A 23,308-nucleotide genomic window follows, 5' to 3' on the forward strand; every position below is an offset into this window, starting at 1 on the left:
AACCCTTTTCTGAAGGAAGACTGAGGACAATAGTCCAAGCGTGCTGCAACAGACGATACACGGAGCATATTGACGCCGATAAGCCTGGGTGAGGGAAGACTCCTGCTTTGTGGTACCAGCCTTGACTCCAGTAAAGAGGAAAGTCAAGCGGTTCATCACAGCCGGTGAGTCGAGGGGGGAGCCCATACGAACCGGGCTGTGGTGAATAAAAGTCGCAAAGTGTGAGAAAATAAAAGAACTGTAACATTTTGAAGGGGAGACCAGCTGCAGAAGGGAACTGGCACCACATGGGTGCTGCTCCGAGAGACTCTGGTCGATCCCCAACATAGTAAAACTACAGAAACCAGAAGACCGTAGGGGAGCCGCCAAGATAGGTCAGTGGTCATACGGGAGGTTAAGCAGATTCCCTGTACAGTCGAAAGTCTTTGATCTACGACCTTTAAAGAGAGCAAGGGAAGTGAACCCGGCCGCCGAATGAGAAAGCACGGGAAGTGAATCCCGTAAACACTGAAAGTGAATCTAAATGTGAGCGAAGGAAAAGCCATAGTGAGCCCAGAGGAGGGAGGCTAAAAGTAAAGGAGGGTCAGCGCCCGGAAGAGAGGGGGCAAGGGGGGTGAAGAATCCTCACCCAAAGCAAAACCAGTAAACCAACTTTCATGTTGTTGAAGGAAGTTTTGTTTTGTTGTTGAAAACGGCAGGCCCTCGAAGGCAAGAGACTTTCAAGAGAAACAAGACTTGGCCATCGACAGTCCTGATAGCTGTCAGTGGAACTGTTGACTTGTGCTGGGAAAGCTCGAGTGTGTACTGTGCTCCAAGATCCCAACTCGCCCCGTGCTCAAAACGTGGGGAAGGGAGATCCAAGCTACTGCATCCTGACATATTATTTATGAACACTTCTTTTTCTTGAAAACCATCCCATGCACTTTTTTTGTATTCGTTTTAAGGTTGGCAATTTCATTTTAGTATAGGCCTTTTTTATTTAGACACAGTGCCACAAGGACTGCCTTATTTTCATTTGATGGTCGACGCTTGCTCCCATCTTAAATTTAGGTTTAGATTAGGCGTTTTGCCAACCTGCATACAGTTTAATATACCCTTGAACTGTGATCACTTGACTTTTCTGTACTGTTGCCACCATGAGTTCCTCACATATGCTATTAGAAGTGGGATGTGATTCAGTTGAAACAAATTGGGGGACCCTACAATTTCAGAAACTTAGTCAGAGAGCCTCTAACCCTTCCATTGCCACCAAGGAATCAATGGGTTTGAAATCTGTAGCAGTAGGGAAACTATTATACCCTCTGGGAAAAGAGGAATGATTCCTACAGACTTGGTCTTGATAACCCCTCCGGTGTGCTATATAATATTAGCCCCAAAATCTGGCTTGGCATGAAAAGTTTGGGATAGATGTCTTAGCAGGTGTTATTGACCCCGACTCCCGGGAGAGATGCAAAGGTTCTCTTGCAGAAAGTCCCAAGGTACACCGTGGGGACCAAATTGCGCAGGGAATTCAGGAAAGGGCTCTGTTCCCTCAATTCACAGAAAGCAAACCAGATAAAAAGGAGAGAGGTAACTTAGACTTTGGTGAAGCTGATCCAATCTCTTCTCATCAAAGATGAGAAGGAAGAAGAGCCCACTATCTATCCCGGCCTAGCCTTTGCACAGCGAAATGACATTCCAGAAGGGGAAGGCATAGCAAAGTGAACTCCCTTTTTCTTCTTAAAACCTGTGTTACTTTACCGAAGAGAAACCTCCCTAGAAGGTTTTATAAAAATGGTACAACTGCTAATACAAAAAAGCCACTGAAAGGTCATACTAGAGATTGCACATTCCTATCTCACAGAGGGCATTTGGGAAACGTTAAAACCCAGGCACATATTAGTTGAAAGTTGTACTGGCCAGGCATCCATGCCGATTTAAAAGGAACTTTCATAAAACTTGCAAAATATATCAGAAGACCAGCCCCCACATCCCAGTGTATGTCCCTGTGAACCAGTTGCCGATCATAGAAGACCACTTTTCTAGAATTGGTATGGACATAATAGGACCTCTAAAAACATCTAAATTGGGCAACAAGTATGCCCTGGTGATCGTAGATTATGCAACCCGATATCCCTAGGCATTCCCAATATGAGATAATACCACTCACCAGATTCTAAAACATCTTCTACCGTATTTCTCTAGGGTCGGTTTTCCCAAAGGAATACTAACCGACCAAGGTTCGAACTTCATGAGTAAGCTGATGGCTGAAGAGTTACTCCACATTGCCACGTTGTGAACTTCGGTGTACCATCCTCAAACCGATGGTCTAACAGATTCAATAAGACCTTGAAACTAATTCTATGGAAACCGGTAGACAAGGATGGGAAAGACTGGGCTTGAATGATCCCATCAGCCCTATTTGCAATGAGGAAAACTCCCCAAGCTTCCACAGATTTCTCTCCCCTTGAGCTACTCTATGCAAGAGAAACGAGAGATGTCCTAGACATGCTCCGGGATACCTGGGAAGAATGAAAGGAGGCTTCCATTCCAGTATCACAAAACGCTACTAGAATGCGAGAACACCTGAAGTTGGTTTGGGACTTAGTTTGTACTCCTATGGGAAAAGCACAGAGCCAGCAAAATGCCAATTATGATAAAAAGGTACATTTAAGATCTTTTTCTATTGGACAGAAAGTACTAGTCCTTTTACCAACCTCAGAGAACAAACTTGTTTCCAAGTGGCACAGACCTTAGGAGTGAATAGAACGAACGGGAATGTGCATGTATAAAATAGCCTAACAAGACCTAAAACAGAAAGTTTACTTGTATCACATCAACCTCTTAAAAGAGTGGAAAGAGAATCTGTCAGCCACCCATGCCAAAATACTAGCCTGCCCGGTTCCCAGAGTTATAGATAACTTTGACTTAATTCCTTTTGAGTAGAGTTGTCTGTCCAACAACGAGAAGATCTAAAAGATGTAGTGATCTCGTTCCCTGATGTATTCTCAGAAAAACCAGGAAGAGTAAAAGGTACATACCATTATATTCTAACCCCTAAAGGCAAAGTAGTTCATTTGAAACCCTATTGTCTACCTGAGGCACGAAAACAGATAGTGATCGAGGAAGTCAACAAGATGTTGAAGGCTAATATCATTGAGCCCTCCTCTTTTTCGTAGGGGATGGGAATGTACAACCCCAACATGAGAAGTTAAAGGCTGTCTTGGATACTCCAACTTCCAAGACCAAAAGAAATCTTAGGGATTTCCTTGGTCTGATAGGGATAAACCTACTGTAATATCCTAACTATTCAGATAAAACAGCTCGGCTAACAGATGAACTTAAAAATATGGAGCCCTAGAAACTCCATTGGAACGATGACGAAGAGATATGCTAGAACATCTTAAAGCAGACATTACGCCAAAACCGAATCCTGAAAAACGTCGACTTCTCAAAAGAGTTTGTGCTTCAGACTGACGCCTCACTTGCAGAGTTAGGTGCCATCCTGTCCCAAATTTGCGACTACAACACCCAATACTATACAGTAGCAAGTTTCCACGTGAAAAAAACGACTCGGTGTAGAACTAGAGGCCCTAGCCATCAAGTGGGCCATTATCCATTTTAGATATTTCCTATTGGGATGAATGTTTACGCTGATTACCAACCACTCACCCTTAGTTTAGCCAACGTCAAGAGTCCAACCCTAGGGTTGCGCAGTCGTTTCTAGACCTACAACTCTATTGGTTCACAGTTGAACACCGGGGGGGGAAGAGACCAGGGAAATGTGGATTTTCTTTTCCCGGTTCCCCTGTGAAGCAAATGTGGCTACATCGCATGGAGAAAGGGCATGTGAGAAACCTGAAGGTGTCTCCCTAGCTAGTCCCCAGAGATCTGCCATCCACACAGCCATCGCTATTGGATCCTGGGGGTAGACCAGTGAGGGAGGATCACCTGGATGGGGGGTCCTCGGGGAGTGGAATTGGGACATTGACTGGTGAGATGTGGTATCCCCCTTCTTTCGACACCTTTTCCCAGTCCTACCACGTGGGACTTTCAAAACCACATCCCCCACACACCCCCTTTTCCGACACAAATACTTTTGCACACCACACCAGAGAACAGACTTAACACCAGAGCCCTTTACCTGACATGTCCCAATACCAGGGTCAGGCAAAGTCCGGCAATTGATCAGAATCGCACACCTGATGGCCCTTTCCCTTCCCCACAGGGATAAAAGGTGGAGAAAGAGAGCACAGCACGAGCAAGGCAGACCGCAAAATGAGACAGCTATCCAGACCCGGCAGTTCAAGAGGAGGAGAAAGGCAGCAAACATCGAGAGGTGAAGAAGAGAGACACGACCTTGCCCTTTTCGACAAAACCCTGCGCTGAAGGAAACGTAAGACTGAGGACAATAGCCCAAGTATGCTGCAACAGATGTCAACCAGACACAGAGCGTATGGACGCCGATAAGCCAGAGCAAGGGAGACTCCTGCTTCCGTGGTACGTGGTACTGGCCTTGACTCCAGTGAAGAGGAAAGCCAAGCGGTTTATCACAGCTGGTGAGTTGAGGAGAGAGCTGATGAGAACTGGGCTGTGGTGAATGAAAGTGGCAGTGTGAGAAGATAAAAACTGTAGAGGGTAGACCAGCTGCAGAAGGGAACTAGCACCACATGGGTGCTGCTCCGAGAGACTCTGGCCGATCCCCAACGTAGTAAAACTACAGAAACCAGAAGGCTGTAGTAGAGCCGCTGGTCATACAGGAGGTCAAGCAAAATCCCCAAACAGTCGAAGTCTTTGATCTACAAACTTTAAAGAAAGCAAGGGAAGTGAATGCCGCTGAATGAAAAAGCACAGGAAGTGAATCCCATAAACACTGAAAGTGAATGTAAAGGAGAGCGAAGGAAAAGCCATAGTGAACCCAGAGGAGTGAGGCTAAAAGTAAAGGTCACCGTCCGGAAGAGGAGGGACCCAGGGGATTAAGAATCCTCACCTAAAGCAAAACCAGTAAACAAACTTTCTTGTTGTTGAAGGAACTTTTGTTTTATTGTTGGTTACGGTAGGCCCTCGAAGGCAAGAGACTTTCAAGAGAAATGAGATTTGGCCATCGACTGCCCCGATAGCTGCCAGTGGAACTGTTGACTCGTGCTTGGAAAGCTTGAGTGTGTACTGTGCTCCAAGATCCAATCTTACTCCGTGCTCAAAGTGTGGGGAAGGGACATCCGAGCTACTGCATCCTGACCTATTATTTATGAACACTTCTTTTCCTTTCTTGAGAACCATCCCACACCCTTTTTTGTATTAGTTGTAAGGTTGCCAATATTTGTTTTTTAGTATGGGCCCTTTTTATTTTGACACAAAGCCACAGGGAATGCCTTATTTTCATTTGATGGTCTACGCTTGCTCCCATCTTGGATTTAAGATGGGAGCATCTTAAATCTAGGATTTGATGCTACCATCTGCCTCCCGTTTCCGCTCCTTCCAACTTCTGCCCCTCCCCCCTCCACTGGAACTCTTCTTCTTTTTCCTCTTTCTGCACCTCCCTCAAATCTCTCCTTCTCCATTCCCCGCCATGACACTCCCTCCCCCTCCTAGCCCTCTCCTCCTCTCCCCTTCGCCCTCTCAATAATTGCTCTACACACTGTTTTTGGTGACTGATTCATGTTTGTAATTTGCTTCTGTTATCACAGTTTGTGTTATGTTAAATGTACCCTGTTGTAACTGTACAGCGTTTTGGTATAAAGCGCTATATAAGATTAATAAATACAAATTTAGGTTTAGATTAGGCGTTTTTCCAACCTGCATTGTTTAACACTCTTGAACTGTGATCACTTGTGTCTGTCTTTACCCTTACCACCATGAGTTCCTCAGATGTAGTTTTTGTTTTGCATTGAGGACTGTTGTTTTGTACAGTTTGTCTTTAGTATTTTATTTTGTCTTGTCTGGTGTATTGTTCTCTCCATTTGATTCCATTTTGCGATTGTTTTTTAAGTTTGTTCTTCTGTGGATCATTTTTCTGGCAGATTTTTTTTTTTTTTGTTTTTTTTTTTTTGGAGTTGCTTTGAATGTTTTAGCTGGTGCTAATTAGTCACGGTGCCTTGGTGACCCAATTGTTGAGCGTGTCTTTTTTTTCTATCTAGGTTTGTATCGGTGGGATCTCTTTTGCTTGAGACAGTTGCGTCTAGAAGGTTTGTTAGGGCCTTTACGTCCAAGTTCTTCCGTTCTTGCTGGTGTGGAGTAATTACTTTCCGGCCGGTGGGCGGGTTTGGGGTGTGATGTAGAATGGTATCAAGTAGTGGTCCCTCCACACCATTGGTGCATGTGGCGCGGATGCGCATAGTCCTTCCCTGCAGAAAACTGCATCCAGGGTGTGTCCGGCATCATGGCTGGATCCATTTACTATTTGCTTGAACTGCAAGATTTCCAGGAGTGCGCAGATAGTTTGCTGTGCACTTGTTTTCTTGTTCGAACCATATGTTGAAATCTCCCAGTATGACTAGGTTGTCGTGGTGGGTTGATAGCATGGCGGCCTCATCCACTAGGTTTGTTACAAGGAATAATATGCTGGATTGGTCGTTGTTCTATCTTGATGAGGAGGGATTCATAGTTTTCCGCGTTGGTTGTGATGATTTGAGATGCGTCCTTTGTGTATAATTGCGATTTTGCCTCCTCTTTGATTTTCAGTTGGCGTGTATTAATTTATAATTGGGTATTGCTTTGTTCGCAATGGCTTTATAGTTTGTCTGATAGCCAGGTTTTCTGTAAGGAAGAGCTTATCTGTGCCTCCTTCACTTCTGTTATGTGTTTTGCCATGGTTCTAATGTTGAGGAGGCTGCAGTGTAGTTTGCTTGATTTCCCTTTCGGTTGTTGTTTGTTCTGAGTGGTGTGTTGTTGGTTGGGTTTCCGTTCCAGATGGGTTTTCCCCGGTTGAGTCTGTTGGGTGGGGTGGTTCTTTGTTGGTCAGTCTCTTCATCGAGCAGACCAATACGTTTAATTGTGGGGTTCGTTCATTCTGGTTTGTCCTGGGTGGTAAATCCGGTAGCTACCCCTCTGTTGTACCAGCCTTGGTGATGTAGGGGGTGTAGAGTGTGATGGATTCTCACATGTCCCTTGTTCTGGTTAGGGTATTGTCCATTTGTTCATGGTGGAGACCGGGTTGGGATGGTTTATTAGTTATGTTCCGTTTGGTGTCCTGCTTGGGTCTGTATTTGTGACGCTTGTTGGCTGTTGGTTCATTATTGCTGTACCGTTTTTGATTACCACATTGTAAGTGAACAGGTAGCAATCAATGTAGTCTCTTTGCTCTGTTATTTGTATGTGTCCTTTGGTCATCTGGGATGTTTGTTGTCAAGTTTTTTGGGGTTGTCAGATCATGCCTGGCGGTGTCTTCCCGAGTGGTTTGGATTTTCTTAATATTTCTATTGTCTGTTCTGGGTGCTTTGTCTTTCTTGTGGCGAAGCATGATATGTGGGTTGTGTTCCTTTGAGTGGTGTGAGAAACCCATTGTGACAACAAGTAATACAGACTCAAGTGATCACAGTTCAAGGGTGTTTATTGAAGAATGAATGCTGCATGCAGGTTGGAAAAACTCCTATTGTAAACCTAAATCTCAGATTGGAGCAAGCGTTGAACATCAAATGAAAATCAAGCCACTCTTAGTGGTGTCTTGTCAAGTAACAGGGCCTATACTAAGAAACCTATTGCCAAACCTTACAACTAATACAAAAAGGGGTGTGGGATAGTTCTCAAGAAAAAGTCTTCTCAACTAAAATGTCAGAATGCGGTGGCTTGGGTTTCCCTTCCCCATGTTTTGTACACTGAGTAAGATGGGAGCTTGGAGCACAGTACAGTCTCGGGCTTCTCCAGCACGAGACGAGAGTTCTAATGGCAGTTTTCAGGGCCCTCGATGGCCAAGTCTAGTTTCCTTTTAAAGTCTCTTGTCTTCGGGCCTGATGTGTTCAACTAACAAACCAACGCAAAAGGTCCTTTAACAAATGAAGTTTGTTCTGAATGTTCACTGGGTGATTGGTTCACCCCTGGCACCCCCTCTTCTGGTTGCTGACCCTTTTCGTATTGTATTCCTTAATTTATATGTCCATTCTTTTCTTACTTGTAGTTTGGATGATGGCTTCACCCCTGGATCATCCTCGGCCAGGCTCAGACCCCTCTTCTTAGCCTCTCTTCACCAGGCTTACTGCAGCTCTCGGTCAGGGTGATAGGACTCCTCTCCATAGCCTCCCTTCACCAGGTTTACTGCGGCTCTCGATCAGAGTGATAGTGGCTCTCACTTTACTTTTAAGTGTTACAGTATTCCCTTCCTTTGCTTTCTCTCAATGCAGGATTCACTTCCCTTGCTATCACCTATTGCAGATCAGTCTTTCGATTGTACAGGGATTTTGCTCAACCCTCTGTATGAACACTTTGACCTATTTTGCTGGCTCTTCTACGGCCTTCTGGTAATTGTAGTTGCACTCAGATGTGGATCGACCAGAGTCTTCAGTTAGCACCCACGTGGTGCTGGTTCCCCCTGCAGCTGGTCTCCCCTTAACACTTTTACAGTTCATTCAGTTCCTTTTGTTCAAGCTTGCCACTTTCTCTCACTGAACACAGCCCGGTTCTTATCTTCTCTCCTCGACTCACCGGCTGTGGAACCGCTTGGCTTTTGGCTTTCCTGGAGTCCAGGCTGGTACCACGGGTGCTCGAGCTTCCCTCGCTCCTGCTAATCAGCATAAGCTTGCCTGCCCCGCGTACCGTTGACATCTGCTGCAAGACACTTGTGCTATTGTTTGCGGTCTTGTGCTCTCCTCCACGAAGGTTCTGCGGGTCTGGGACGAAAGGGGCAAGGTCACTTCTCTCCTCGCAACCCTCTCGATTCCTGCTGCCCTTCTCCTTCTATTGAACTGCTGCGCCTGCGTAGCTATGCTGCAATGCTATCTGCCGTGCTCGCCTTGCTCGTACTGTGCTCTTTTACTCCACCTTTTATCCCTGCGGGGAAAGGAAAGGGCTGTTGCGTGTGCATGGTTCAGGTTAATTGTCTGACTTTGCCTGACGCTGGGTTTGGGACATGACAAGTTATTACAAGTCCATTCTCTGGTGTGTCGTGTAAAAGTGTTTGTGTCGGAAATGGGGAGTCGGAGAATTCAAATATCCTACAGGGTATGATGGGGAAGGTTTGCGAAATGGACGAAAATGACTGGGATGAAGAACAGAACATAGGGGATTGTAAGAACGGTAGTGTTCTGTCATAGTAGGTTGGGATTTTGGAAGATAAAAATCAGAGGGACGAGATTGGTAGGGTCTGGGGGGTAAGCTGGCATAGCTGGGGTCGTGACATGAACAAAGGGGATTATGGGAATCGTGTTTTGACTGATGAGGTTGGGAATGTGGAAAATGATAATCAGCGGGACGGGAAAAATAATAATTGGGATTATTCAGAGGGAACTGGAAAGCAGGGATTCTGAGAGAGACAGTTTTTAATCCTGATAGGGGTCATGCTCCTAAGGTATGTATCGGATGTGAATAGGTTGTTTATTTTACTTTTGGGTAAGGGAGATTAAATGGATGGAAGAACTGATGAGTGGGAATAGGGTGTAAAAGCCTCAGGGACTATGTTCCCATCACCATGCTCCCTGTGATGGTACTGGGTCTCATCTGGGGTATTTACCTGAGCATAACCCCTGGTTCCCCTACCTAGGTGATGCTCCCCCACAGGTCCACCCCCAGGAACTGGATCCAACAGCGATGGACTTGTCCTGGCCACCTGAATAAGGGATCCTCGAGGTCGTACTGGGAGAATACCCTCAGGTTTCACACAGTGTCGTCCTCGTGTTTTTCTTGGTCTTTTGGGTTTAGCCTTTGCTGTTGCCTGTATTTGGTAGGTTATGGGTAGTTGAGACCTCGGTTGATGGACCTTTGTGTTTGTTTATTGCTTCTTTCTTTTTTTGGATCCTCTGTGTTTTTTTTTTTGTAATCCTGGAGGTCTTCTTGGTTATGGTTGTTTGTTGGATTATGCGCAAGGTAAACCTGAATACTGTGTGATTGAATATATGTGAATTCTGGCATATATTGGAGCAGTCAGCATGGACATGTATTGATTGTGAGGGTGCTGGGTACCTGTTTTGTGTCTGGGATGGCACATGAGTCTCACCCAGGGGGTGCATGCTTATGTTTAGGCCTCTGGCTTCCACTTGGCACAACATAGTCTCAAGCTTTACCCTTGCCACATTGGGGATTGTGAGGGCGCTGGGTGCCTGCTTTTGAATGGGATGGCAAATGATTCTCAACCCGGGGGTTCATGCTATGTTTAGGCCTCTGGCTTCCACTTTGGCACAACATGGTCTCAAGCTTTACCCTTGCCACATTGGGGATTGTGAGGGCGTTGGGTGCCTGCTTTTGAATGGGATGGCAAATGATTCTCAACCCGGGGGTTCATGCTATGTTTAGGCCTCTGGCTTCCACTTTCGCACAGCATAGTCTCAAGCTTTACCCTTGCCACATTGGGGGTCATTCAGCACAAGTGCAACTAAGCAAAAGCGGAATGACAATCTGTCTGCATATCATCCCACAAACTGTGATGTTCTGAAGTAATCAGTAAGTCATGTCCAAATCATCAGGGACATTGTAGTTCGATTATCATCAGATGACTTCAGGATGGTCTCTAAAGTCACCCTTTTTAGACCAGGGTAGGCACCAGGGGAAGGTTAAGGGGTGGGCACTGAGGAAGAAAACCTTGAGCTACACAAATTGACTGAATCAAAATGAGACGCGTCTTTAGGCGGCCAACAGTTGGGTTACCGCTGCCAAGTAATGGCTTCATCAGTCTTATACGAGGCACATGGCTTTTGTGAATTCCTAGATTTAATTATGCGACCAGTTGTTTGCACTACCCTGATCTCAGGCGCCATTTGTTGTTAATCATAATGTTCTGCTTGGGAGAGGGTTCTTCTGGCTCTTTTTTTGTAGATGGGGCATATGGGGGGGCGAGGGATCGTTTTATGTAGAACACTGAACGGACCAAGATCCAGGTAGTGGGGTTCTTGAGGAGAAAGGGTTTTAAGGTGGCAACAGAAGTGCAAGTGGTTGTCTTCCAGCTTTGGGTTAGATGGCAAAGCAGTGCAGATCTTGGAGACCCGCCCACCTGTGGGGGCAGGGGGAGTCTGAGTAAACCGAAGGCCTGGATTGGGAATGTGCTATGCTGGCTCGAATTTAGAAACCAGATTAATAGTACATGTATGTATTGATACAGGGGTCAAAAATTCAAGTTGCAAGCTGCTGGCCAGCCATTAGTCAGTCCCCGCCTCCATTGCAGCCTACGATCTCCTACTCGCCAAGAGTTAAATCTCACTAGCCAAAGGCTACTGGCTAGGGCAGATGGTCTGGCTGCAGGCAGCCAGTGCAGGGGTCTAGGAGTAGAGCTGCTGTGGCTTGGGAGGGGAAGACCTAGTGGTGGTGCACAGCAGTCCTTTGCATCTTTTGAAGCCTCTGCATGCTGTGAGCAGGAGGTGCTGCAGCCAGTGCAGGCTTCTAGGAGTAGAGCTCCTGTGGCCTGGGAGGGGAAGACCTAGCGGTGGTGCACAGCAGTCCTTTGCATCTTTTGAAGTCTCTGCACGCTGTGAGCAGGAGGCGCTGCAGCCAGTGCAGGCTTCTAGGAGTAGAGCTCCTGTGGCCTGGGAGGGGAAGACCTAGCGGTGGTGCACAGCAGTCCTTTGCATCTTTTGAAGTCTCTGCACGCTGTGAGCAGGAGGTGCTGCAGACATTGCAGGGGTCTAGGAGTAGAGCTGCTGTGGCCTGGGAGGGGAAGACCTAGCGGTGGTGCACAGCAGTCCTTTGCATCTTTTGAAGTCTCTGCACGCTGTGAGCAGGAGGTTCTGCATCCAAGGAGTTCAGCATCTCGTGGAGGCTCCTCATCTCGTATGCTGGGTTCTGGAGCTACGTGCTGTTGCACTCTGGTACACCTTCCACGTAGAGTACGTCACATTGGTTTCTTGGCTGAGGGAGGTGGCGGACTCGACTGCAAGAATGAAAATGCGGCTGCAGGAAGGATTTCCTTTTTTTGTTTCCTTGCGAGTTTGTTTCCATGACTCTTATTGGTACCCGTGAGTAGCAGGTACTGCTGCACGAGTGTTACTCTGATGGCCAGCATTTGGATCCTATTTATTAATGCCGGTGTACATGTATGCTGCTGCTGCTGGTTGGCAAGGCGTAGCGCCGAGAAGGGTTGTCGCATGGTGAAAGGGGCCCTGGTGAGGTCCACGAGCCTGGACTGCTTCCTTTGGCTGGAGAGTGCTTCCATATTTGGTCCTTCCCCGGAGCTGTTGTCCTGGGACACCTCTGCTGATAAGAGTATCTTTGCTGCTATTTCTGCTCTCTGGAGGCCGGGGCGCGGGGGGGGGGGGGGGGCGAAGTGCAGGACAGGCAGGGGCGCGAGATGGATATATTTAGCCCTAGTGATGCTAGCCAGGCACCCTAGCAGCCCTCCGACAGCTGAGCGCCCTGTGTTCCCGAGCCAAGGCTTGTTGTGTGTTCCTCTCTTCTCTTGTGCGGAGTCCTTTCTATTCATCCCAGCCTTGGATGGGGTTAGCAGCTCTGCAGGAGTTTTGTGGGGACAGCCGAGATGGAGCTAACGGCATTCCATTAAGCCTTTACCCGCGACTCTGCGCTCCTTGCTGTTTGCATGACAGCCCGATTGCATTATTAACCAACCTCTACGTACTTTGTAAGTGCTCTATTTATATTTTATTTATTTAGCATTAGTAAAGCGCTCCTAGCCCACGGGCATCTGTGCGCTGGTTGCATTGAATGATGTGAGATGAGAACAAAGCGGTCGGTCAAATTACATTTCGCATGAGGCTGGATGCGGGTTGCAATGTGGCACAGTCCAGCCCTATGGTGGTGTTAGTTTGAGAATGAGCATTGGGCTGCCTGGAGGGTCAAGGTGGCTGTAGGGGAAGTGTGAATAGCCAGGTTTTGTCGGAAGGACCAAAGGGAGGATTCTGATCTGAGAGCAGGCGGGAGTGCGTGCCAGTGTTTAGCTGCCACCACTGGGAAGCTGCGGCCTCTGAATCTGGGGATGGTGAGGAGGTGCGAGTAGGATGCACGAGTGGGTCTATGGCATAAAAGGATGCCTAGCCAACACTGCCCCTGGCTGGGCATCTATTGGATTGAGATTTAGGGAATTTGCCTGATGGGTGAAGATGGGCAGCATTGGCTAGGCATCGTAGAGGGGCAGCGGTGGCTGGGCATCTATTGGATTGAGATTTAGGGAATTTGCCTGATGGTGTGAGGGGCAGCGGTGGATGGGTTGGATTGAGATTCAGAGAATTTGCTTGCTGGGTGTAGAGGGGCAGCGGTGGCTGGGCTGGGTTGGATTGAGATTTAGAGAATTTGCCTGATGGGTGTAGAGGGGCAGCGGTGGCTAGGTTTGCCTGCTGGGTGTAGAGGGGCAGCAGTGGCTGGGCATCTATTGGGTTGAGGTTTAGGGAATTTGCCTGCTGGGTGTAGAGGGGCAGCGGTGGCTGGGCATCTATTGGATTGAGATTTAGGGAATTGGCCTGATGGGTGTAGAATGGGCAGCATTGGCTAGGCATCGTAGAGGGGCAGCGGTGGCTGGGCATCTATTGGATTGAGATTTAGGGAATTTGCCTGATGGGTGTAGAGGGGCAGCGGTGGCTGGGTTGGATTGAGATTTCGGGAATTTGCCTGATGGGTGTAGAGGGGCAGCGGTGGCTGGGCATCTATTGGATTGATAGAGAATTTGCCTGCTGGGTGTAGAGGGGCAGCGGTGGCTGGGTTGGATTGAGATTTCGGGAATTTGCCTGATGGGTGTAGAGGGGCAGCGGTGGCTGGGCATCTATTGGATTGATAGAGAATTTGCCTGCTGGGTGTAGAGGGGCAGCGGTGGCTGGGCATCTATTGGATTGAGAATTAGAGAATGTGCCTAATGGGTGAAGATGGGCAGCGTTGGCTGGGCATCGTAGAGGGGCAGCGGTGGCTGGGCATCTATTGGATTGAGATTTAGGGAATTTGCCTGATGGGTGTAGAGGGGCAGCGTTGGCTGGGTTGGATTGAGATTTCGGGAATTTGCCTGATGGGTGTAGAGGGGCAGCGGTGGCTAGGTTTGCCTGCTGGGTGTAGAGGGGCAGCAGTGGCTGGGCATCTATTGGACTGAGATTTAGGGAATTTGCCTGCTGGGTGTAGAGGGGCAGCAGTGGCTGGGCATCTATTGGACTGAGATTTAGAGAATTTGCTTGATGGGTGTAGAGGGGCAGCGGTGGCTGGGTTGGGTTGGGTTGGATTGAGATTTAGGGAATTTGCCTGCTGGGTGTAGAGGGGCAGCGGTGGCTGGGCATCTATTGGATTGAGATTTAGGGAATTTGCCTGCTGGGTGTAGAGGGGCAGCGGTGGCTGGGTTGGGTTGGATTGAGATTTAGGGAATTTGCCTGATGGTGTAGAGGGGCAGCGGTGGCTGGGTTTGCCTGATGGCTGTAGAGGGGCAGCGGTGGCTGGGCATCTATTGGATTGAGATTTAGGGAATCTGCCTGATGGTGTAGAGGGGCAGCGGTGGCTGGGTTTGCCTGATGGCTGTAGAGGGGCAGCGGTGACTGGGCATCTATTGGATTGAGATTTAGGGAATTTGCCTGATGGGTGTAGAGGGGCAGCGGTGGCTGGGTTGGGTTGGGTTGGATTGAGATTTAGGGAATTTGCCTGCTGGGTGTAGAGGGGCAGGGGTGGCTGGGTTGGGTTGGGTTGGATTGAGATTTAGGGAATTTGCCTGCTGGGTGTAGAGGGGCAGCGGTGGCTGGGCATCGTAGAGGGGCAGCGGTGGCTGGGCATCTATTGGATTGAGATTTAGGGAATTTGCCTGCTGGGTGTAGAGGGGCAGCGGTGGCTGGGTTGGGTTGGATTGAGATTTAGGGAATTTGCCTGCTGGGTGTAGAGGGGCAGCGGTGGCTGGGCATCTATTGGATTGAGATTTAGGGAATCTGCCTGATGGTGTAGAGGGGCAGCGGTGGCTGGGTTGGGTTGGATTGAGATTTAGGGAATTTGCCTGCTGGGTGTAGAGGGGCAGCGGTGGCTGGGCATCTATTGGATTGAGATTTAGGGAATTTGCCTGCTGGGTGTAGAGGGGCAGCGGTGGCTGGGCATCTATTGGACTGAGATTTAGAGAATGTGCCTAATGGGTGTAGAGGGGCAGCAATTGCTGGGCATCGTAGAGGGGCAGCGGTGGCTGGGCATCTATTGGATTGAGATTTAGAGAATTTGCTTGATGGGTGTAGAGGGGCAGCGTTGCCTGGGTTTGCCTGATGGGTGTAGAGGGGCAGCGGTGGCTGGGCATCTATTGGATTGAGATTTAGGGAATTTGCCTGCTGGGTGTAGAGGGGCAGCGGTGGCTGGGTTGGGTTGGATTGAGATTTAGGGAATTTGCCTGCTGGGTGTAGAGGGGCAGCGGTGGCTGGGTTGGGTTGGATTGAGATTTAGGGAATTTGCCTGCTGGGTGTAGAGGGGCAGCGTTGCCTGGGTTTGCCTGATGGGTGTAGAGGGGCAGCGGTGGCTGGGCATCTATTGGATTGAGATTTAGGGAATTTGCCTGCTGGGTGTAGAGGGGCAGCGGTGGCTGGTTTGGGTTGGATTGAGATTTAGGGAATTTGCCTGCTGGGTGTAGAGGGGCAGCGTTGCCTGGGTTTGCCTGATGGGTGTAGAGGGGCAGCGGTGGCTGGGCATCTATTGGATTGAGATTTAGGGAATTTGCCTGCTGGGTGTAGAGGGGCAGCGGTGGCTGGGTTGGGTTGGATTGAGATTTAGGGAATTTGCCTGCTGGGTGTAGAGGGGCAGCGGTGGCTGGGTTGGGTTGGATTGAGATTTAGGGAATTTGCCTGCTGGGTGTAGAGGGGCAGCGGTGGCTGGGCATCTATTGGATTGAGATTTAGGGAATTTGCCTGCTGGGTGTAGAGGGGCAGCGGTGGCTGGGCATCTATTGGATTGATATTTGGAGAATTTGCCTGCTGGGTGTAGCGGGGCAGCCGTGGCTGGGCATCTATTGGATTGAGATTTAGAGAATGTGCCTAATGGGTGTAGAGGGGCAGCAGTGGCTGGGCATCGTAGAGGGGCAGCGGTGGCTAGGTTGGATTGAGATTTAGGGAATTTGCCTGCTGGGTGTAGAGGGGCAGCGGTGGCTGGGCATCTGTTGGATTGAGATTTAGAGAATTTGCCTGCTGGGTGTAGAGGGACAGCGGTGGCTGGGTTGGGTTGGATTGAGATTTAGGGAATTTGCCTGCTTGGTGTAGAGGGGCAGCGGTGGCTGGGCATCTATTGGATTGAGATTTAGAGAATTTGCCTGCTGGGTGTAGAGGGGCAGCGGTGGCTGGGCATCTATTGGATTGAGATTTAGGGAATTTGCCTGATGGTGTGAGGGGCAGCGGTGGATGGGTTGGATTGAGATTCAGAGAATTTGCTTGCTGGGTGTAGAGGGGCAGCGGTGGCTGGGCTGGGTTGGATTGAGATTTAGAGAATTTGCCTGATGGGTGTAGAGGGGCAGCGGTGGCTGGGCATCTATTGGGTTGAGGTTTAGGGAATTTGCCTGCTGGGTGTAGAGGGGCAGCGGTGGCTGGGCATCTATTGGATTGAGATTTAGAGAATTTGCCTGATGGGTGTAGAGGGGCAGCGGTGGCTGGGTTGAATTGAGATTTAGGGAATTTGCTTGATTGGTGTAGAGGGGCAGCGGAGGCTGGGTTGGATTGAGATTTAGAGAATTTGCCTGATGGGTGTAGAGGGGCAGCGGTGGCTGGGCATCTATTGGGTTGAGGTTTAGGGAATTTGCCTGCTGGGTGTAGAGGGGCAGCGGTGGCTGGGCATCTATTGGATTGAGATTTAGAGAATTTGCCTGATGGGTGCAGAGGGGCAGCGGTGGCTGGGCATCTATTGGATTGAGATTTAGGGAATTTGCCTTCTGGGTGTAGAGGGGCAGCGGAGGCTGGGTTGGTTTGAGATTTAGGGAATTTGCCTGATGGGTGTAGAGGGGCAGCGGAGGCTGGGTTGGTTTGAGATTTAGGGAATTTGCCTGATGGGTGTAGAGGGGCAGCGGTGGCTGGGCATCGTAGAGGGGCAGCGGTGGCTGGGCATCTATTGGATTGAGATTTAGGGAATTTGCCTGATGGGTGTAGAGGGGCAGCGATGGCTGGGCATCTATTGGATTGAGATTTAGGGAATTTGCCTGATGGTGTAGAGGGGCAGCGGTGGCTAGGTTTGCCTGATGGGTGTAGAGGGGCAGCATTGGCTAGGCATCGTAGAGGGGCAGCGGGGGCTTGGTTGTTTTGAGATTTAGGGAATTTGCCTGATGGGTGTAGAGGGGCAGCGGTGGCTGGGCATCGTAGAGGGGCAGCGGTGGCTGGGCATCTATTGGATTGAGATTTAGGGAATTTGCCTGATGGGTGTAGAGGGGCAGCGATGGCTGGGCATCTATTGGATTGAGATTTAGGGAATTTGCCTGATGGTGTAGAGGGGCAGCGGTGGCTAGGTTTGCCTGATGGGTGTAGAGGGGCAGCAGTGGCTGGGCATCATAGAGGGGCAGCGGTGGCTGGGTTGGATTGAGATTTAGGGAATTTGCCTGCTCGGTGTAGAGGGGCAGCGGTGGCTGGCCATCTATTGGATTGAGATTTAGAGAATTTGCCTGCTGGCTGTAGAGGGGCAGCGGTGGCTGAGCATCTATTGGATTGAGATTTAGAGAATTTGCCTGCTGGTTGTAGAGGGGCAGCGGTGGCTGGGTTGGATTGAGATTTAGAGAATTTGCCTGATGGGTGTAGAGGGGCAGCGGTGGCTAGGTTTGCCTGATGGGTGTAGAGGGGCAGCAGTGGCTGGGCATCGTAGAGGGGCAGCGGTGGCTGGGTTGGATTGAGATTTAGGGAATTTGCCTGATGGGTGTAGAGGGGCAGCGGTGGCTGGGTTGGCTTGAAATTTAGGGAATTTGCCTGCTGGGTGTAGAGGGGCAGCAGTGGCTGGGTTGAATTGAGATTTAGGGAATTTGCCTGATGGGTGCAGAGGGGCAGCGGTGGCTGGGTTGGATTGAGATTTAGAGAATTTGCCTGCTGGGTGTAGAGGGGCAGCGGTGGCTGGGCATCTATTGGATTGAGATTTAGAGAATTTGCCTGCTGGGTGTAGAGGGGCAGCGGTGGCTGGGCATCTATTGGATTGAGATTTAGAGTATTTGCCTGCTGGTTGTAGAGGGGCAGCGGTGGCTGGGTTGGATTGAGATTTAGAGAATTTGCCTGATGGGTGTAGAGGGGCAGCGGTGGCTAGGTTTGCCTGATGGGTGTAGAGGGGCAGCAGTGGCTGGGCATCGTAGAGGGGCAGCGGTGGCTGGGTTGGATTGAGATTTAGGGAATTTGCCTGATGGGTGTAGACTGGCAGCGGTGGCTGGGTTGGCTTGAAATTTAGGGAATTTGCCTGCTGGGTGTAGAGGGGCAGCAGTGGCTGGGTTGAATTGAGATTTAGGGAATTTGCCTGATGGGTGCAGAGGGGCAGCGGTGGCTGGGTTGGATTGAGATTTAGAGAATTTGCCTGCTGGGTGTAGAGGGGCAGCAGTGGCTGGGCATCTATTGGGTTGAGGTTTAGGGAATTTGCCTGCTGGGTGTAGAGGGGCAGCGGTGGCTGGGTTGGATTGAGATTTAGGGAATTTGCCTGATGGGTGCAGAGGGGCAGCGGTGGCTGGGCATCTATTGGATTGAGATTTTGGGAATTTGCCTGCTGGGTGTAGAGGGGCAGTGGAGGCTGGGTTGGTTTGAGATTTAGAGAATTTGCCTGATGGTGTAGAATGGGCAGCATTGGCTAGGCATCATAGAGGGGCAGCGGTGGCTGGGCATCTATTGGATTGAGATTTAGAGAATGTGCCTAATGGGTGAAGAGGGGCAGCGTTGGCTGGGCATCGTAGAGGGGCAGCGGTGGCTGGGCATCTATTGGATTGAGAATTAGAGAATGTGCCTAATGGGTGAAGAGGGGCAGCGTTGGCTGGGCATCGTAGAGTGGCAGCGGTGGCTGGGCATCTATTGGATTGAGATTTAGAGAATTTGCTTGATGGGTGTAGATGGGCAGCGGTGGCTGGGTTGGATTGAGATTTAGGGAATTTGCCTGATGGGTGTAAAGGGGCAGTGTTGGCTGGGCATCTATTGGATTGATATTTAGAGAATTTGCCTGATGGTTGTAGACGGGCAGCGGTGACTGGGTTGGCTTGAAATTTAGGGAATTTGCCTGCTGGGTGTAGAAGGGCAGCGGTGGCTGGGTTGAATTGAGATTTAGGGAATTTGCCTGATGGGTGCAGAGGGGCAGCGGTGGCTGGGTTGGCTTGAAATTTAGGGACTTTGCCTGCTGGGTGTAGAGGGGCAGCAGTGACTGGGTTGAATTGAGATTTAGGGAATTTGCCTGATGGGTGCAGAGGGGCAGCGGTGGCTGGGTTGGATTGAGATTTAGGGAATTTGCCTGATGGTGTAGAGGGGCAGCGGTGGCTGGGCATCTATTGGATTGAGATTTAGAGAATTTGCCTGATGGGTGTAGAGGGGCAGCGGTGGCTGGGTTGGATTGAGATTTAGGGAATTTGCCTGATGGGTGCAGAGGGGCAGCGGTGGCTGGGCATCTATTGGATTGAGATTTAGAGAATGTGCCTAATGGGTCAAGAGGGGCAGCGTTGGCTGGGCATCGTAGAGGGGCAGCGGTGGCTGGGCATCTATTGGATTGAGAATTAGAGAATGTGCCTAATGGGTGAAGATGGGCAGCGTTGGCTGGGCATCGTAGAGGGGCAGCGGTGGCTGGGCATCTATTGGATTGAGATTTAGGGAATTTGCCTGATAGGTGTAGAGGGGCAGCGATGGCTGGGCATCTATTGGATTGAGATTTAGGGAATTTGCCTGATGGTGTAGAGGGGCAGCGGTGGCTGGGCATCTATTGGACTGAGATTTAGAGAATTTGCCTGATGGGTGTAGAGGGGCAGCGGTGGCTGGGCATCTATTGGATTGAGATTTAGGGAATTTGCCTGCTGGGTGTGGAGGGGCAGCGGTGGCTGGGTTGATTTGAGATTTAGGGAATTTGCCTGATGGGTGTAGAGGGGCAGCATTGGCTAGGCATCGTAGAGGGGCAGCGGGGGCTTGGTTGGTTTGAGATTTAGGGAATTTGCCTGATGGGTGTAGAGGGGCAGCGATGGCTGGGCATCTATTGGATTGAGATTTAGGGAATTTGCCTGATGGTGTAGAGGGGCAGCGGTGGCTGGGCATCTATTGGATTGAGATTTAGGGAATTTGCCTGATGGGTGTAGAGGGGCAGCGTTGGCTGGGCATCTATTGGATTGAGATTCAGAGAATTTGCCTGCTTGGTGTAGAGGGGCAGCGGTGGCTGGGCATCTATTGGATTGAGATTTAGAGAATTTGCCTGATGGGTGTAGAGGGGCAGCGTGGCTAGGTTTGCCTGCTGGGTGTAGAGGGGCAGCAGTGGCTGGGCATCGTAGAGGGGCAGCGGTGGCTGGGTTGGATTGAGATTTAGGGAATTTGCCTGATGGGTGTAGAGGGGCAGCGGAGGCTGGGTTGGATTGAGATTTAGGGAATTTGCCTGATGGGTGTAGACGGGCAGCGGTGGCTGGGTTGGCTTGAAATTTAGGGAATTTGCCTGCTGGGTGTAGAGGGGCAGCGGTGGCTGGGTTGGATTGAGATTTAGGTAATTTGCCTGATGGGTGTAGAGGGGCAGCAGTGGCTGGGCATCTATTGGGTTGAGGTTTAGGGAATTTGCCTGCTGGGTGTAGAGGGGCAGCGGTGGCTGGGCATCTATTGGATTGAGATTTAGGGAATTTGCCTGCTGGGTGTAGAGGGGCAGCGGAGGCTGGGTTGGTTTGAGATTTAGGGAATTTGCCTGATGGGTGTAGAGGGGCAGCATTGGCTAGGCATCGTAGAGGGGCAGTGGGGGCTTGGTTGGTTTGAGATGTAGGGAATTTGCCTGATGGTGTAGAGGGGCAGCGTTGGCTGTGCATTTATGCGTGAGTGACATACGATCGCGTACCGGCAGCCAATGGGCATCCTATCTGGCAGATGAGATATGCTCCTTTTTGTTAAAAATTCAAAGCTGCTCTTGACACATTGTTTTGTATTATTTGGAGCGTATGGATGTTGCAGTTGTGCCTGTGAAGAGGGTGTTGCAGTATGCGATCTTGGAGAGAACTGGTGCTCTGGCTAGTGTGATGCAGCTCGCGTGGGGGGGGTGGGGGGGGTTAAGACGGGTCCCTGCCTGACCCCTGACAGCTACTGTTGAGCATAGCAATATAAATAGCACACCCACAGCTGTGGTGTGAAACTCAAAACTTAATGCCAAAGCTGAGTTGTTGGTGTTGGTAATTTGAGGGATACTGTTATGTAAAGGAGAGCTTTGCTCTTCATGACATCAGAAGTGTCTCCATTAATACCACTCTGTGGGCCAGTTACGCATGCAGTGGGCCAGTGTGGAGTGTAATGCAGCTTTCTACTTCCTGTTTGTCTTGGCTTGTTGTAGTTACCTCCACTGTTTTTTGTTTTGTTTACAGTGAGGCATTTCTCTAGTGCCTGTGAGTGGAAGGGCTCTGCACTGGGCAGCATGACTACTGACCTGGTGGAGGATGAGGGGCAGTTCTATGGCAAGGCCAAGGAGTACTGGAAGGAGGTCCCGCCCACTGTGGACGGCATGTTGGGGGGCTACGGCCACATCTCCAACACGGACATTGCTGGCTCTCGCAGGTTCCTACAGAAATTCCTTGAGGTGAGTCCACCAGACCTTACATTGCAGGGGATGTGTAGCTGCACCTCTCCTGTATGCTTGACTGTTGGATTGTGGGTAGCTGGCAGGAGAAAGCAATGCACCTGTGTGGGTTTCAAGTCCAGTCAGTTTGTTTTTGTTGTGGGTGATGTAAGAGTCTGTGTGATGCTGATCGACTCAACCAGGAGAGCAGGTATGTTGTGGTGTAAGGTTGTGGGCTAGGTTAGATTTGTAGCTGTGGGACAGATGGTGATAGATGGTGATAGGCTGTAGCTGCTTGGCTACGGTACGTGAAAGACATGTCGAGTGTTTGCGATGCATAGACCTATGATTGATTTATTTATTGGGTAATTGTAATGCGCCTATACACAATGTGTTTCAAGGCGCAACAAGAAAAGAGGGTGGGCAACATGGGAGGACAAAACAACTATCCTACTAGTTAGTGCTTTAAGTGGGTCGGGGTCAGCCCGAGCCAGGCCCTGGCAGTCTCCATAAAAGCCATCTTTTATAAACCTTGAAATATGTAACATATTTCTATGGTTGAAAAGTACACAATTCATGCTATCTTTTATAAAGCTTTCTCGACGGACAAAGACGTCTCAGGTTTTGTCCGTCATCAAAGCTTTATAAAAGATGTCTGGAAAAGTACACAAACCATAGTAAGGTACGCACATAAATATATAAATGCTTACATGCATTTATATATTTGTTTGTGTACCTTACTATGGTTTGTGCACTTTTAAGGCCATGCCCCCAAATGAGGGCCCCTCCCTCAATGTCTTACCCCACTTAATAGGCCAAGTGACATTCAAATAGTGCAAGTGCAGGGGGAGATGCCGGTCAGGGCGGAAGCGCCTGTGAGAAAAAACTAGTGCCAGGGGAGGCCAGTTGGTCCGAGCCAGGAGAGGTGAGAGTGCGATGGAAGGAAATGGTCCTAGTATGTGCGTGGTGAGTTGTTCGGTCATGGCATTCGGTGGGATATGGGGCTTCACACGTGCTGGCCTGTCTGTGGTTTGTGTCTTCAGTTGCGGATACTGTTTGTGTTGTAATATCTTGTGTTTATCCGGTGTGCATTCTGTGTAGGTGGGCCACGCTCCAACCCTATTATCTTCTTTTCATTCTTTCTGCCACTAAATAGTTGTCGTTTTTTTAATAAGTTTAAATTTGTTTAGGTTTGCCAAACCTGCTTATTTGTTGTTGTTGGCAATTCGGCCTTTAATATGTGGCAACGTAGGCTTTACCTCTGGTTGTAGTGTTCCGGCTTTGTGTGTCTTGTATGCCTGTTTGTCTGTCTTCATTTAACAGCGTTGTTATCGTGTTTTCTTCCATAATAAAGCTGTGATTGGATGTGCTAAAACTCCTCCCCTTTTAAGCCCTCCTCCCTAGGGTCGATCTTCCCATAAAGCCACTGGGCCGGGCAGACCTGGTACAATCCCCATGAGGCTACTTGAAAATGGCCATTACTTCTCGGCAGAGCTTGCAGGAGTGGATCATACGCGAGAAAGCTTCACAGAATGGATCAATAGTTGCTTCATTTGCTCTCATTGCTGGACGAAAGAGATACGCTGAAGGTTTT

The 23,308-nt window shown here is 49.5% G+C and overlaps 1 protein-coding gene across 3 annotated transcripts in view; it reads left to right on the plus strand.

Annotated features, from left to right (window-relative positions):
• The window catches only part of NTMT1 (N-terminal Xaa-Pro-Lys N-methyltransferase 1), a 66,125-nt gene that overhangs the window by 28,518 nt on the left and 14,299 nt on the right, over positions 1–23,308 (plus strand). The window contains exons 1-2 of one of the 3 annotated variants that reach the window (XM_069609225.1): positions 12,475–12,691; positions 21,524–21,735. The exons of 1 other annotated variant lie outside the window; for it this stretch is intronic. In XM_069609225.1, the coding sequence (XP_069465326.1) occupies positions 12,547–12,691; positions 21,524–21,735 (357 nt within the window). In that variant the 5' untranslated portion in view covers positions 12,475–12,546. Of the gene's footprint in view, positions 1–12,474; positions 12,692–21,523; positions 21,736–23,308 lie in introns of those variants that run through there. One more of the 3 variants, XM_069609223.1, reaches the window with a different exon arrangement.

The sequence above is a fragment of the Ambystoma mexicanum genome, chromosome 8 (assembly GCF_040938575.1).
Source record: "Ambystoma mexicanum isolate Mex_15411 chromosome 8, UKY_AmexF1_1, whole genome shotgun sequence".
In the NCBI taxonomy this organism is placed as follows: Eukaryota; Metazoa; Chordata; class Amphibia; order Caudata; family Ambystomatidae; genus Ambystoma; species Ambystoma mexicanum.